This window comes from Talpa europaea (assembly GCF_964194135.1).
Source record: "Talpa europaea genome assembly, chromosome: 14".
NCBI classification, from domain to species: domain Eukaryota; kingdom Metazoa; phylum Chordata; class Mammalia; order Eulipotyphla; family Talpidae; genus Talpa; species Talpa europaea.
Window position 1 is genome coordinate 25,071,617 of NC_140082.1, and position 17,774 is coordinate 25,089,390.

Consider the following 17,774-nt stretch of genomic DNA (forward strand, 5'->3'; position numbering starts at 1 on the left):
GACCCAACACTAGTTTCCACTTTCTCCATCACCTTTTTCAATTCTTCACTTACATTTTTTCCAAATTTACACCTTGGGAGGGGCCTGCAAAACTGGGATTCAGTGTAAATTTTCATGCCACTCCTGTGCTCACATGCCCCCTGGTATAGTCTACCACAGTCTTTTTAAACCAAGCTTAAGAATGTAGGTTCTTTCTGCATACTCTAGCTGATTGTGTTAACATGATAATGTGGAGGTTTTTTTGATAAAATAATTTTATTTTATTTTTTATATAATTTATTTATTTATATATTTTTTACATCCTTCTTCCTTTCTGTACAATGTATGCTTTCTCCTCGTAGGTGTAGTCCCCACTGAATTCCCACCACCAGTTCACCCATGCACCATTACCATGGTCCCTCTCCTGTTTTCATCCCTCTCCCTCCCCCTTCCCTGCAAAATGTCCCTCTATATTCCTCCTATAAGTGAAACCATCCAATTTACTTCTTTTTCCTTCTATTTTAAGCATAATCCTTTCTAACTACATCTATGTTGCTGCAAATAGCATAAGTTTATATTTTTTGATTTCTGAATAGTATTCTGTTGTGTATAGATACGACATCTTCTTGACCCAGTCATCTATTTTTGGGCATTTGGGTTATTTCCATAACCATGATAATGTGTTTGCACATTGTGATGATTAAGTTTATATCAACTTGGCTAGGCTATGATGCTTTGCTCTTCAGTCAAACACTAGTCCAGTTGCTGAGAATATATTCTTAGATATGATTAACAGTTACACTCTTAAGTAAAGGAGATTATTCTCATTTGGGTGAGTCACTTTCAATCTTGTGAAGGCCTTGAAAGCAAAACTAAGGATTCCTGAAGAAGGGAGTCTCCCTTAAGACTACAACATAGAAACCCTACCTGTCTTTCCAGCTTAGTAGCTTGCCTGGTGAATTTTGGACTCAAGCCTGTACCATATATTTTACTTGAATTTCTAGTTTGCCATCCTGCCTAACAAGTTGCAAGCTTGCCAGCCTACACAGTTGCATGAAATAATCCCTTAAAAGAAATCTCTCTCTATTTTATTATATTATATTAATATTAATTATAGTAATAAAATCAAAACATTAATTTAACATCAATATAGTTTGTATAATTAATGTTATATATATAGCTTATTCTTTATTCCTATACAGGGATATATGTTGAGCTCAAGAATCTTAATGTGCTATAAACTAATATACATTTAATATGGTGCTAAACATATTAATAATTATATGTTAACTATGTAAATCTTCTATGGATTATATATTATGTTAACATACTATGTAAATATATTAACTCTTATAAAGATATCAATGTTTCTCTCTCTCCTCTGATTATAACACATGTAGATTCTTGCACAGAACAAGTGTCTTACTTAGTAGCTTCGTGCCTGTTTTTCCCAGTAGCTTACAAAATCCTTTAAGTTCAGACTGCTTCTCATTCATGTGTGTATCCACATTGTCTGGCATATTTTAGGCACGTAAGAAATAATTAAAAAATTAATAGATGAGTAAGATCTTAATAGTAATGGATTAAAATGTCATATTTTTTCCTAATGATCATCATGTTTCTATAATAACTTTGCTTTAATTGATAATATCAGGTTTGGTGTCTGCTAATTAACATGATTGCAGGCTGGAGAGCTGTGGAGAATTCATCAAGTATAAGGCACATGCATTTGACACCAAGGAAAATGCATTTGCCAGTGCTCTGTGACCCATGGGTGTTGCAGCAGATCTGAGTCCCTGATCTCAGACTCAGGTGTGCAAGAGAGGATACATTTATTTCTTGAACCTAAATCCATTCTTTTTCAGAGCTCTTATTTTGTTCATTTCATGAAAAAGTCAATCACTTTCACTGTTGGGGTGACCTGGATCCTATACAGGTGACAGGGAAGATGAATATTGTGTAGGAAGTTCCCAATATCCTATATACACTATAGATTATGAGGTCTTAGTTATGCAGGAGTCCCGCCTACAGAATTCCTTCAGGTGCAGCAGCTGTTGGCCTCTATTGTGGGAATTGCTTAGGACATGAGAGTGTCGGCTCCAGCATTGGTGCTTATCAGACTCCCTGGGCAAGTCAAGGAAATTATCTTCAGAAAGTGGGACACACTTTCCCTCATGTCTTTTTAGCTGGTGAAGAATATCATGTGTTTGTGTGTGTGTGTGAACAGAATGTTCCCAAAATAATCTGAAAAGTAAATGTAATGCATTTTACTCAAAAGAGAAGATTATCATTAAGTAGCTCCTGCTATCTGCCCAGGAAAATAAATCATCAAGTATAGAAATACTAAAGTTACCAGTATGTAATTCGAAGTGAAAGGAAAATTTCATTTACTGTAAAATTGGCTTGCCACAGCATATTTTATTCAGCAATCAAAGGCATCACTTACCTTACTGACACTTTTCTGTTTGCAAAAAAACACAAGACAGCAACTATAATATGAGTCATCAGGAAAGCCAATCCAATTCCCAGGAGAATCCATTTATCTGGAAATTCAAACCAGTGAAAAAGATAAATGTGCAGCAAAAAACATTACAGACTCAAACATTAAGTGATTTGTTTAGTCACAAGATCACCTACTATTCTGAATAACCAAGAATTCTTCAGTAGGAAGGTGAAATTTGATGTGGCATCGATTTCCTTTCCATCCTTGTCCACATCTGGAAATAATATAAAATGCATTAGTTGGGAAAAAACAGAAATGGAAACATATTTTAACAACATTGTCAGAGAATAAAATGATGAATGTCAATAAACAATAAACAATGTAAGTAACTGCAATAAGAAAGCAACAATGTTAAATTACAGCAAAAACAAAATTAAATTTTATTATTTTCACATAATTGTGTAAGATTTCCTTTATTCCCAATATTTATCCAATCTTTATCTTTAAGGTGAAAAGTTATTTCCATAGACTTCTTTCTTGTTTTAAAAAGTTGACCTCTTTTCCACTAATGTCTTTATTCATTATGTCTCAAACCTCAAAACCAGCACATTTTTCCATAATGAATGAAGTTCTTTCAGATACTATTAGAGAATGTTCAAATTATAGACAAAACATAAATATATATCAGGAGCTCATTTATTTCTCACAACAAGGGGGTGATCCTTCAAAAGCATAACTTTTTTTTTACCTATCAGTCACATTTTTATGTACTTATAATAATTAAATAGATCATGTTTAACCTCACTATTATACTACATAATTTATCTTCTTCAGCACCTTCAAAATGACTTTTGACTTTGTTTTTAAATTGAATAAATCATATTTCTTTTAGAATACTTGTTTATTTTTAATAGAAGTAATATTTGGATACCCCCATCGGGTACCACCTCAGCATACCCATCACCAAATCACCCATAATCTACCACCATAGTCCATTGTGCTTCCTTCTCTCTTTGTTCTTACCACTTCCCCTTTTGTATGCTTCTGTTCTGTAGTCAGCTTTCAAAGGTTAATTTTTAAGCATGTCTTAATCTCTTAGTTTAGTTACTCTATATTCTGTTTTATTGACAACATGCAGTATTTATCTTGCTCCTCCTTACTTATTTCACTTAGCATTATACCTTCTAGCTCCATCCATATTGCCACAAATAGCAAGAGTTTATCTTTCTTAACTGCTGAATAATAATCTATTGTGTATGTATACCACATCTTCTTAATCCACTCATCTGTTTTGGGGCACTTAGCTTATTTCCATAATCTAACTGTAGTAAATAGTACTGCAATAAACATGGGAGTGCAAGTTTCCTTCATAATTAGTGTTTTTGAAATTTTTAGGTAGATGCCCAGGAGTGGAATTACCGGGTTGTATGGCAGATCCATCCTTAATGTTTTGAGACACTTACATATTGCTTTCCATAAGGATGGACCAGTCTGTATTCCCACCAGCAATTTAGGAGGGCTCCCTTTTCTACACATACTTGCCAGCACTTATTTGCAGCACTTATCTTGATCTGCATTTCCCTAATGATAAGTGATGATGAACATTTTTACAGACTGCAGTCTGTACGCCTTCTTTGGAGAAGTGGTGAATTAGTTCTTCTGTCCATTTTTTAATTGGGTTATTGCTTTCTTTTTGTTGAATTGCATGAGTTCTTTATATATTTTGGATAACAGCCCTTTGTCAGATATATGATATATAAGTATGTTCTGTTCAGTTCTTCCCATTTTTTATTGGATTATTTGTTTTATTTTTGTAGAGTTGTATGAGTTCACTGTATATCTTTGGTCTCAACCCCTTGTCAGATGTATGGTGTGTAAATAATTTCTCCCATTTATTAGGATGACTTTTAGTTATGGCATCTCTTATTATGCAGAAGCTTTTTAGTTTGATGTAGTCCTTTATGTCCTCTTTTGTTTTCCTTGATGTTGGAGACAAATCCCTAAAAGACATCACTGAAACTTATGCTGTGAAATGTTTTGCCTACGTTTTCTTCCATGTATTTCATGGTTTCAGATCTTACATACAAGTCATTTATACATTTCAAATTGCTTTTTCTATATGTTGTGATATAGTGGTGTAGTTTTATTCTTTTGGATATAGCTATCCAGTTTTCCCAAATTTAATGTATGTTCTTCGTTCCTTTGTCATAGATTAACTATACTTGTAAATGTGGGTTTATTTCTGGGCTCTCAATTCTATTCTGTTGGTATGTGTGTCTGCTTTTGTTTTGTTCTACCACTAGGCAGTTTTAATTATGGCCCTATAATAAAACTTGAAGTCAGAAGAATGATACTTCTATTCGCTTTCCTTTTTCCTTTTTTTTTTTTTTATCAGGATTGCTTTTGCTATTCAGGGTCTTATTTTATGCCATATGAATTTCAGTAGTGTTTGTTCCAGTTCTTTGAAAAATGTCACTGATATTTTTATTGGGATTGTATCAAATTTATATATTGCTTTGGGTAGGATGGCCATTTTGACAATGTTGATTCTTCCAATGTATGAGTGGGGAATATTTTTCCATTTCTTTGTATTTTATATTTCTTTCAACAATGTCTTAGAGTTTTCTTTGTATAGATCTTTTACCTCCTTTGTTAGGTTTACTCCTAAGTATTTAATTATTTTTTAATGTGATTGTATATGTGATCACAAGTGCATAAATTTGGAATCAGGTAATAATTTTATTGGATGTACTAGCAAGCATACTTAGATTTTATTACCTTTGATTTAGGGACACATGTGATGAAACTTGCAATTTTGGTTGATATGCATGGTCTTCAGAAAGTCCAGAAATGAGCTTGTGCCTCAAAGAGTTGAAACTTTTTTCTAAGCAATAAACATTTCATATTATTTCTGGGAGTATATATTTGCATATGGGTGTGGAAGTTTATGTATACATTCTTGTTTACCAGAAATAATAGGAAATAAATTAGGAAGGGGTTGGTTGACTTTCCTGTCAAGTGCAAGGGTCATGGCTACAAAGCAGGACTAAAAAAACAAGCTTTTTGAATATGTGTTCTTAAAAACTATATATTAGAAGCAATAATTCTTCAGCACACACTTATGTATTTTCTTTCAATTGCTTTTGAATTTGAAAATTTGAATGTTCAATAGCAACTCCTTCACAAAAGCAATAGCTCCTTTAAATATAAAAATCTCTGAGGTTCAAGGAGGTATATAAAAATGGCTTCTTAGTAAATGTTCTTAAGAAGTCAAAATTTAAAGCAATGTGTTTTGATATATCTGAAATTAAAACAAATTATAATTGATGAATATTGAAGTATATGTTTTATATTCTCACAAATCTTAATATATTTATTTATTGTTATTCCTTATGTGAATTCCCCATGGAGTGTGAATCTTTTACATATGCATTTGCAAGTGTGACTTAGAAGGAAAATTTTATTTTGAGGAACACTTTGGTTCCCTTATATTTTGGAAGTGCTACCTCACAGAAAATAAGACTATAATAATCTTCACTTTAGGCAAATTGTAGATATTGAATGTGCCTTTTAAGAAAATCTGCAATGGAAAGTATCTTGAAATATCAGTTTTAAAGGCAATGTGGGAAAATTCAAATAATATCAAGAAACTGTATGAATTCTTCCTTCCTCCCTTCCATTCTTTATTTCTATTTATCTAGGTATATGTGTGTAATATACATATATTCAACAGAGTATTAATTGATCTTTTTTTTGATTCTTTGGGACAGTTCAACTATATGAAAACACTTTGACAATAATGTTACAGAAAATAGGTATAGATACTATGGATAAAAGGGAAAAGCAAGCTTGGAAATTAGTTTTTAGATTGATGGAAGTTTACCTGTAAAAATAAAAATAATGGGTTATAACTGCACTTCCTATTGTTATTTAAATTTACATGTCACTGAATTTTAATTAATTTCTTTTTACTAAAGAACAATTATGTTAAAGAAAGATCAAAGTGATATAATTCTATCTAGCCCAGGTGGAACATTCTAGATACAGCTATAGGGAACTGGGTGGTTTTAGAAAGGGTGGGAGTAGAGACTGCTGCTTAATTGTCTGATGCCAAGAATGAGATACCTAACAGAATGGGGCAGTAAGATTCACCTCATTTGCTTGATAATTAAGGACTAGAATAGCCTCTTAGGCAATCTTTTAGCTAGTTTATGACTAAACAAGGCCTATTACAATTGTGAATTTACCTCTTGTATAATCAAATGTATCTATAGAGATCATAAACATTACATAATGGTTGAACTAAGACTAAGATACTCAAGCTTAATTAAAATACTTATTTGGTTTCAATATCAAAAATAAATAAGTGTTCAATGTGATGAAACTATTTTGGAGGTAATATTTTCATTGTGAGTCATTACAATCAATTTAATCAATAAAATTAATTGTTTAGCTTAGCACAATGGAAAAAAATCATTTGTTTTTATTCAGAATGCACCCAGAACAAAAAAAATGATGAAAATATGATTATTTTGAGCTTATATGAGACTCTTTTATCACTTCTCTTATATATCTAATGAGCATAAGTCTAATAGTGGAGCAGAATAGCCTTATTTTTTGATGTAAGGAAGTTGAAAGTAATCAATTATGGTATAAGTTGTGATTGACTCTGCCAGATTCATGTGACCATTCATTCCATCTCCTTGGGTGAGTGCTTTGTTTCAGAATCCTATCTATCAACACATGACATTCTGAATCACCAGGGATTAATTCATAGACAGACATGTACATAAGTTTGGCTAGTAAGAATTTTGCCACCTCAGATTGATGATGCCAAAAAGGAAGCATGCAGTCCTATTAAACTCAACAATTTTCTTCTTATCACTTTGCTACCAAAGTGACCCTGAAGATAAACTAAACTAATAGAAAACAATGTCTAGGAAATCAATGAGAAATGAAGAAACAAACTTAATGGTATTGTAAACTTTTTAGTCCATTCATGCTCCAAGCCTACCCTGAATTTAGACTCTTTTTTTTTTAACATGAATCAATAAATTCCTTTATCATCTGAGTCAGTTTTATTTGGGTCTTCTATTACAAGCAAATATATATATATAACATTAGTTTTTCTACTTTTCCATTTTGATCATTGAGGTTTTGCTCATTAAATCAATAATCCTTTATTCATAAAAGAGTTATTAAATGTATACTTTGTAGAAAGTACTCTACCTTATAGGGAGAGGATGGACAAAACAAATTTCAAATAATTGGTCATCCAAGTATATTGAAATCATCTATAATTATGGAATTTGGAGAGCTATTTTTTAAATAAACACTGTTAATGAGATCCTAAACTAGCCTCTAGATTTTTAAATTCTTTATTGAAGTATATAGAAAAAATACATTGTATCATATATATGTATATATTTCGTGTGTGTGTGTGTGTGTGTGTGTGTGTGTGTGATGATCCAGTCTTGCACTTTGAAAACTATAAAAAGAAAATCCTCTTGGAAGCAGCATGCAATTTGGATATATTCCAGACTAGATTTATAATTTAGCATTATAGAAGAATTATTTATTGAATAACTGCTATTTATTAAACAATATTCTAAATGCTTTAATATATCACTTACAATAATGTAATATTACAAAATAGGAATTATTTCTCTATTTCATAGCTGAATAAATAAAGGCACAGAGAGTCATTAAGTCACCCAGGTGAATATCACAAAATTTCGAACAGTCTCTTTGGCTCTTCAGGTAAATATCTGTTCACTACATGGTTTTTCTTCCAATTGTCTTTCCCAAATTGGAACATAGTTGTTTATAATGGCAGCTAGCTTTACAACTTTTGTCTGTTAGGAGAACAATTAGGCAAAAACTCTTGTCTTAATATCCTGAAAATGTGCATTTACATCATTGAGCTGGACCCTGGAAACATCTCTAGGTACAGAGGAGACAGATGTGGGGCTAGGAAAAGATTAACAGAATCAGGGTGCCTGGATTTGAGGCTAGATAGTGCCAATTTCAAGTTGCATGGTTTACAAAGAATCAATTAACTTAATTTTCCTATGGATAAAGAATATTTACAACTGACCTCATGAATTTGTATGAGAATTAGCTAAAACAAAGCCATGAAAGTACACTGTAAACTGTATTCTCTCTGCCGAGCTGATCCATATCCAGTCTTTTGATTTCTGGTACAAAACATGTTCATAACTACTCCCTGCTCACCTTTTACCCACATACCCTAGCAGACCACATACCCTAGGAGACCCACATACCCCAGCAAACCACATACCCAAGCAGACTCACATACTGGAGCAGACCTGCATACCCTAACAGACTGGCCCTCTGGCAAGCAGGCATCTGACAGTTGCCTTAATTCCCACTCGTGCCTATGCATTACTTAGCAAAAAGTTAATGCCATAGTGTCTGCTTTTGTGACTTATTAATTATACCATTTAAAAAACATTTTACATCTGAATATAGCTGGAGGTTGTTGATCCATTATGCAGGAAGGGGAAGTAAAAGCAGGTGTTTAAGATGCTCAGTTCCTGCAAAGCACATTCCCCTCTCCTAGCCTGCCTGAGGTTGTTATTCAACAGAAATTTCTCCAAGTGGGTGGGGAGCAGGGAAGCAGTGTTGTCCCAACTTAGAACAAAGCCTCAGCTCAGACCAGGTGTTTTCAGGGCCATGCCAGCATGCACTAACAGAACGGGAGTGGGGCAAAGGAGGTGAGCTCTTCATAGCCATCCTCATTGTCATGGGTGAATTCCTTTTAACAGAAAAAAGAGAACTCACTGAATAATCTCTGAGGCACAAAGCTCTGAAATTCCACACTGAGCACCAGTGATTAATTTGCTTGGACTAATTTCCTCTATGACTAATTAGCTCTAGAATATTTTATAACATTTAGAAGTATTAGGGAAAACCTACCTGAAAAAGAAAGATAAACATGCCACTCCACTCATGCATAAGCCCTATTTTCCTAACATGGACAAGAGAAAGGGAAAATAAAACATAATTAGACTCTTTTCGTCAGAGCCAACACCCTAATATTTCCTAAACTCTAACAGGTTTTCTGCTATTAGTAGGTTGTGAGGAGTTAAATAACAACTTCTTTCGGGTGTGTTCCCTAACGCCCTTTTATTATTCTCTAGCACCTGGAACAAAAGCCCTTCCCAGGCGACTTCACTTGTGCCCAGCCCAGCTCATCTGTCTCATTGCCAGGGAAAACAAATGAGGAGACCCACATTTTCTAAGCATGTGTTGATGGATTAATTTGGTGGGAACTGGCAAAGGATTTATTCTGTTTTTTTTTTATTTTTTGAACCACTTGAATTGTTCAAATATGTCTAAAGTAATAAAAGGATGTATTAAACACTAATGTAGAGGCATGATTATTTCATAAAGATGATATTTGCATATTCAAATACAGAAGAGATTATAAATGTAAATTAGATGAATCGATCCAATACTTTTTTCTGATTTAGGATAATGGGGAAAATGCATTTGATTGCATTTTCCTAATGATTATAGAACTAAAGGGAATTTTAATCCTATTTTTAAATATGTCATTTTAAATGTCAGACAGAAAAAAAGAATTTCATTTTTAACAATTTCTCAGATGATACTAATTCTTCTGGTCTGTGGCCATACTTTGTGAACCACCATTTTATAACATCTCTCTGAGGCTAAGTATTTTCATCCCTAATTTACAGAGAACAAATTGAAGCTCAGAGAGCACTATTTTTGCAAGTGGTTAATTCAGTTTCTGGAAACTATTTAACTTGTGCTCTTGTCATTGTACCTCATGAATATTTGTGAAATGCTTACTAATTCCACTTTCTCACAAAAAGTAGTATATATGTGTAGGGTAAGGAAAAATGTCAGGCTTTTCTGCCCTCCCACCATCAGGAGAGATGATGGATCCTTGCGGTCCTGAATGCATGCCTGATGGCGGGCACCTGGAGTAGGGTGTGGGCATAGGTAGATGGGATTCACCTGGGCTGAAACTGGGCTTCTAAGGGCGGCGTCACGGGAACGCCCGTAGAAGCCAAGAAAGAAGCAGGAGAAGCCGAAAGAGAAGCAAGAGAAGCAGAAGCCGAGAGAAGGCCAGAGAGCCCATAGAGTGAAGACCTGCTGGGGGCTGGGAGGACTCTATGGACTCTCGGCCTTCTCTCGGCTTCTGCTTCTCTTGCTTCTCTCTCGGCTTCTCCTGCTTCTTTCTTGGCTTCTACTGGCGTCCCCGTGACGCTGCCCTTAAAAGCCCCATCTCAGCCCAGCTGAATCCCATCTACCTAGGACCACACCCTACTCCAGTCCTCCCAGCCCCCCCCCCCCCAGCACCCCTGTCTGCCGTGTACCTGGTAATCCCAATAAAAACCTGCAAAACCACTGAGGACTCTGACTCCTCCTTTACCTGGTCTGCTGGATCCTAGAAAACCTGCACTGTGGTCTATTCCTGCCCTTACAATTAGCATAAGTCGGCAAGATGATCCATGCAGACAGGTATGGAGCCCTCCGAAGACCTGGAAGGACTAAGGAGTAACAGACTGTTTGCCTGTGATGACACTGGAGACACCATGGCAGCACAGGAGATGGACAAGGTCCAGGAGCTACAGGATGAGACCTGGTGTGGAGGAGTTTCCTGAGAGGACCAGCCAATGACCCCTGAGGCAGCAGAATCATCGGGGAAGAGAGGACCATGATTCGGAGCTCGCCAGTGCTGATACAGGGAGAGGCCAACGAACTTGGACTAATGGACTGATGGACTGACAATCCCGCCAGAAGGCGGAGGACCTTGGCAGGTTATGTTTTTTTGGAATCTGGAGGTAGCCAGTGGGTCTCAGTGGCCAAAGCAGCCTGTGTATGCCCAGCAGCTAGGTGGAGGAGAAAAGCCAACTGAGAAGGCAAAAGCTGGTGCTGATGCTGAGTTTGGGAAGCGCTGAGTGGCTGTGAAGCACTAAGTAAGCTGAGGAAGGCCAGTGAGTCTCATAAAATCACCTGTGGGTGATGGCCTGCTCATTGTCGAGTGAGGGTGAGGAGCTGAGGAACCCGTCCTTGGGGGACCGGTGGGGAACGTGGCTTGGGGTGGAGCCCAAGCCGCATGTAGAGTTTGGATCCCCGACCCATGTGTTTGTGCAGTGGGTTGGCCTGAGTACAGGGGTCAGCGAGTCACATTGGTGGCTATGAAGGCCAAGTGTTGGAGCTACTGCAGACAGAAACCCTGAGGGTTGGTGATTTCCCCCAACAGAGTAGAATCGCCAATCCCAGAGCTAGTGCATCCTGGGGGTGGCTGCTGTGTGTGGCTTGTAGCCGAGACTACAGCCAGAGAAGGCCAGGAAGCCTGATGGCTCCTGGTGTCTGACAGTAGATGCCGTGAGTGGTTCCCCTCCCTTGTATGAGCAGTGCCTTTGGCAGCAGAAGTGGTGGATCATCTGCTGGTACCAATAATTGTCTTTTGCCACTAGGTTGGGGCCCTGCCTGGACTTATTTGTGTTCTGTTGTATTTTGTTGTTATATTGTGATATATTTGCTTTTGTGGGCCATGGCTGCAGTGTTTGTTTGCTAAGAAAATTGTATATATGTAGATTGTATGGCAGAAAACCCTGAGGGGGTGGACTGTAGGGTAAGGAAAAATGTCAGGCTTTTCTGTCCTCCCGCCATCAGGAGAGATGATGGATCCTTGCGGTCCTGAATGCATGCCTGATGGCAGGCACCTGGAGTAGGGTGTGGGCATAGGTAGATGGGATTCAACTGGGCTGAGATGGGGCTTTTACGGGTGGCATCACGGGGATGCCAGTAGAAGCCAAGAAAGATGCGGGAGAAGCCGAGAGAGAAGCAAGAGAAGCAGAAGCCGAGAGAAGGCTGGAGTGCCCATAGAGTGAAGATCTGCTGGGGGCTGGGAGGCCTGCCAGCCTCCCAGGACCCCAGCACCCCTGCCTGCTGTGTACCTGGTAATCCCAATAAAAACCTGCAAAACCACTGAGGACTCTGACCCCTCCTTTACCTGGTCTGCTGGATCCTAGAAAACCTGCACTGTGTCATTCCTGCCCCTACAATATAGTATTCTGTCCTTGGGGGGGTGATCATTTGAAAATGCAAATCACTGTCTCCTGTGTGACTTTTATTGTAATTTCTACCTGCTGAACTGGTAGTCAAGATGTACAGAATTAGAAAATGTAAAGAGGTACATTCATATATTTCAAGTTATTACAGCACCTTAGAAACAACTTTAATTATTTTAGAGTAGAAACAAAGTAGGTTTTAAAAAGCAAAGCATTCTTTTCCTTTTGTTCAAACACATTGGTGCATTGTAGCTGATGTGATGGAGGGAGGGAGGGAGAAAGGGTATTTCTGAAGTTGATGTTTGGAATTTTCTACTTCTCTTGCTTTTTTATCAGCTGTTATGAAGTATTATTTCCCTGGAGTTAGATGGGAGGGAAAAGGAAGAAGAAATAACAAGGAAACTAAATAATTCACATCCTGGACAATTGAAAATGGGCTACAAGTCAATAGAAACTAGTCTAGTTCTAAGATGCAGGTAATGGTATGAATTTTTTTGCCGTGGGGTATAGCACTACTAAGAAATGATTTTTGTGGGGAAAAAAGTCATCTGTAGAATGAAAGAATTTTCTTTTGAAACATAAGGTCTGATCTTTCAGTTCTAGCAAGGCCTTATTTGTTTTCCTCTCCTTCACATGGAAATACACAGGAAAACACACATGCAGTTACAATATTGGAAGCTGATGATGAGAAGGAACAAGCTAAGAATCCTTCGGCTCTGGGAGGATCTTGCTTTAAAACATAGTTCTCTCAAAGGCCAGGGTGAATATCCAGGGTATATAAGACTCATCTTGACACCCAGTGGAGTATCAAAGCTCTACAGTTGTTTAGTAGAAAACAAGGAATATGCTGATGACTTCCATAAGATGGAGAAAAATATCAAAACTCTAACCTCTGTTCAGTGGTAATTATTGAGGGCCTTCTACTGGTTAGGCCCATCGTAGAATGTTATCACAGGCTGCTGGCCTCCAAATTTACTGACTCCCAATACAGATTTCTCTTTCACAAACACACTAAACTTGTTCTTGATTAGGGGGACTTCATATTTTCTCCTTCCCCTGACTGTTAAGCAGTTTGTCCAAATGCCGGGATGGTGTGTGCTTTCATGGAACTGTGAACAGCACACCCTTTGAGTGAGGCCTTAATCAACATGTTTGTCTAAACTATACCACTGCTCTCATTGCTTCCCCATCCTGTTCTAACAATTTGGTTACTTAATTAGTTTTTTAAACTGCATTTCTTACTCTCCCTATTTTATGCATGCATGCACACACATATTACTTTTATATTTAAAAGTAATAACTATATTACTATATTACTTTTATTTTTAAAATTATTACTTTTATATTTAAAATATATTTGCAAGTAAAATATTAATTTGTAAATACATATTACATGTAACATTTGTAAGATAATAAACATACTTACGCATTATGTATATATATACTAAACTATATGAGCAGACATTGAAAAAAAATCACAACAAAATGATTTTGCAATGATAATATCAATTATGCAGTTAAAATCCAGATGAGTTTTATAACACATTTGATATCAAAAAAGTCTTTAAAAATGATTCAAGAGGGCCTCCCCGGTGGCGCAGCGGTTGAGCGCTGGGTTGTGAAGCTGCCCGCAGCCTCTGCGGCGCCAGTTCGATCCCCAGCTGCTCCCAGGCCACCAGAGGAGGGTCCCACATGGCACGCAGACCTCTCCTGCCGCCCACTGCTCCCTTCAGCAGTGTGCTTTGGTCCTTCTGCCTGCTCTGCTCCCCGCTCTGGCTCTGGTGAATTCTCTCACCATCCAGCGCTTCTGACTGTACCCAGTGCTTGTATAAATAAATAAATAAATCTTAAAAAAAAAAAAAAAAGATTCAAGACCAGGCTGATTTGTTCCTTTAAAGTCACAAGAATAGGTATTTCTCATGTAATTCTGAAACATGGTGTTTCAGAAAATAAAAAGCTAACCAATTTACTTCAAGAAGCTAAAGTTTGTTGATAACAGAACATCAAAGAATATTTTGCACAGAGGAAAACCTGGGAACAATATCACAGATGCCAAAATCCTAACTAGATTACCAGCAATCTGAATACAAGAATATATTATTATAGGATTTCAGAAAAATAGCCTCTTTATTCCATATATATTTATAGTCTATGAGGAAAAGGCAAATCAGTCTATATATGGGTACAGTGAGATGTGTGGAATAGAAGTAAAGAATACAAAACCACCTATTTACACTATCATCAGATTCCCTCCAATAATATTTCTATCTCAAAACACTAAACAATAAATTTTCTCAAGCTCTTAATAATAATCTTCATTCTATATAAACTCTTCTAAACATATGAGTGATAACAATAAAATAATTTTGTGATTGACAATCACCTATTTCTGGCCTAGCTCAATTTACTGGTGAATTCTCTCAAAATTGTAATGAATAGATAATTCCCAAGTTATATATATACACTTCTGAACACATAAAAAGAAGGTTAACTAATTTGTTTCATAAAGCTACATATATTGGGGCCTCCCCTGGTGGTGCAGTGGTTGAACGCTGGGCTGCGAAGCTGCCCACAGCCTCTGCAGTGCCGGTTCGATCCCCAGTCACCAGGCGAGGGTCCCACATGGCATGTAGACCTCTCCTGCTGCCTGCTGCTCCCCTCAGCAGTGTACTTTGGTCCATCTGCCTGTTCTGCTTCCTGCTCTGGCTCTGGTGAATTCTCTCACCCTCCCGGGCTTCTGACTGTACCCAGTGCTTGTATGAATAAATAAAGTAAATCTTTACAAAAAAAAAAAAAAGCTACATATATCAAGGATACCATAGTTATAGATCAATCTCACTCAAAGATAAACAAAAATCTAAAAATAAAATACAGGAAAATTTTCTGTTAAGGAGTCTAATGAGCAATGATATAAAAAGTATACATTTTTATATTACATATTTATTTACATGTATATATTGCATATCTCTGTTGTTGGATTACATCAGGATCTTTTATTTTTTTTAAGATTTATTTTTTATTTATACAATAGCTGGGGTACAGGCCAGAGGTGCAGGAGGGTGAGAGGATTCACCAGAGACAGAGAGGGGAGCAGAACAGGCAGATGGACCGAAAGCACTGCTGAGGGGAGCAGCAGGTGCAACAGAAGAGGTCTGCTGTGCCATGTGGGTATCTCCCTGGCCAGCAAGGAATCGAACCTGCACTGCAGAGGCTGCGGACAGCTTTACAGTGCTGTGTTCAACCTGCTGCACCATCGGGGAGACCCTATGTCAGGATCTTTTAAAACTTTACATTCTTGGGCAAAATGAAGAAAGAAGGTCCTTAATGTGTGCACTCAGGGATGAAGCCACTCTGGATGATTGTGTGGGGCTGGCATAGAGGTGGCCTCACTGGAAAAAGAACCGGGTGGAGAGGCTGGCAATGGGAGAAAAATTGCTCTGTTCAGGGCTATTCATGTTGTGAAAATCTCATAAATTTTAAGGACAACAGGTCATTAACCACCTGGCTAGAGATACTTTAGGTGGACAGAATAAGAGAGAAATTGGGAAAAAAAAGAGGCAAGAGCAAGCCATTGATGCAGATGCATCTTAACCAAAGACATTTTCCTTATCTCCTCCTTAGGTTTGAGCAGCTTTTGTTACAATAAAACCTGACATTAGATGATTTTACTGCACAGTGTTTACTGAGCAACAAACATGTGCTGCTAAATTAAGAAGAATGCAGCTTTAATTATATCTAAGCACCTTTTTACATTTATAAGGAAACATATCTGAACCAATATTTTGAATTTTGGGGCAATATTTACATTTTAACTGACATGCAACATGTGCTGGTTATGTTTAATTCTAAATATTTAGCTATTTTTTGTATATGCTATATATATAATTTAAACAAAGATTGGTGTAAAATAATGAAATCCATACTTTCATTTGGTTCATACCACATATTTATATTAAAGGTTTTAAAAGCACAGATTTTTAAAAAATCATTCAAGTAATTGTCATGCTGTATGTTCCATATTGTGTCCCATGCATTTTTTTTTTCTTCCTTAAACATCCTTGTTTATATTTTCGCAATAAAGGATTTCTCTCCTCAGGTGTGGTCATTATAATTTTCCCATAACAAAAGTGCCCACCATCTCTACTTCCCGTTTTCCACTCTCTCCCTCCTCTCACCTTGCCCTCCTGAGTGTCTCAGATCTACAGTCTGCAATCAAGGGTCACTATTATAGTTTGTCTTTGTCTGATCTTTTGTTTGGTTTCTCTAGCTTCCATCTATCAGTGAAAGCTCTGGCATTAATCTTTCGGCTTCTGGCTCACTTCTCTTAGAATAATCCTTTCCAGTTCCATCCATGTTGCTGAAAATGCCATGAGTTTGTATTTTTTTGCTCAGTGAGCAATATTCCATGCAATATATACCACATCATCTTGATCCATTCAACTGTTGTGGGGCATTTAGTTTGTTTCCTTATGTTAGCTGTTGTAAATAGTGCTGCTATAAACATAAGAGTGCAGGTTTCCTTTTGAATTAGTATTTTTATGCTCTTTGGACAGATACCTAAGAATAGAATTGCTGAATCATATGGTTAATCCATTTTTAGTCTTTTGAGGAATCTCCACATTCTGAAACATCTTTTAAAAATTGTTGTGCTATTTTGAAATAAAGATTGTATGCATGAGGGCTCCCTGGTGGCTCAAGGGGTTAAGCACCATACTATGAAGCAATTCACAGCCACTGCAGCATGAGTTCGATCAGCGGCTGGCCAGGGAGCAACCCACATGGCCCAGCAGATCTCTCCTGACTAGCCCGCTGCTCCCCTCAGCAGTGTATTTCTTCAATCTGCCTGTTCTGTTCCCTGCTCTGTCTCTGGTAAATCCTCTCACCCTCCCACGCATCTAGTCTGTACCCCGGTTCTTGTATAAAAATAAATGAATCTTGAAAAAAAAAAAAAGATAGTATACAAGATTCATTTGTTTAGAAATGTTTAGTGAGGGCCAGATATCAAGTCCTAAGTGTTAGGCTAGTTGCACAAAAGACAAAGACCTGACCTCATGAAATGTACTTTCTATTAAGTAAGGGAGAGAGTGTGGAGAAGATAATAAACTATTACACAAGTGACTAGGTTCATGATGCAATGAGTGATGTTGCAGTGCCAATGGAAGGACAGAACTGGAGACAGTGAGTCAGAACAAATCTTGATGAAAGGGAGATAATTTGTTAAGAGCTAAAGTAAAAAGTGGGAAGAAGTGAGAGTTTTTTTTATGGATATATTTAAAAGA

The 17,774-nt window shown here is 37.0% G+C and overlaps 1 protein-coding gene across 1 annotated transcript in view; it reads right to left on the bottom strand.

The window, feature by feature from the left end:
* The window catches only part of MALRD1 (MAM and LDL receptor class A domain containing 1), a gene marked incomplete at its 3' end in the record, with an annotated part of 364,653 nt that overhangs the window by 21,804 nt on the left and 325,075 nt on the right, over positions 1-17,774 (bottom strand). The window contains exons 37-38 of the mRNA XM_084254012.1: positions 2,617-2,696; positions 2,426-2,522 (exon numbers count right to left, since the gene is read on the bottom strand). Of these exons, the coding sequence (XP_084110138.1) occupies positions 2,426-2,522; positions 2,617-2,696 (177 nt within the window). The remainder of the gene's footprint in view (positions 1-2,425; positions 2,523-2,616; positions 2,697-17,774) is intronic.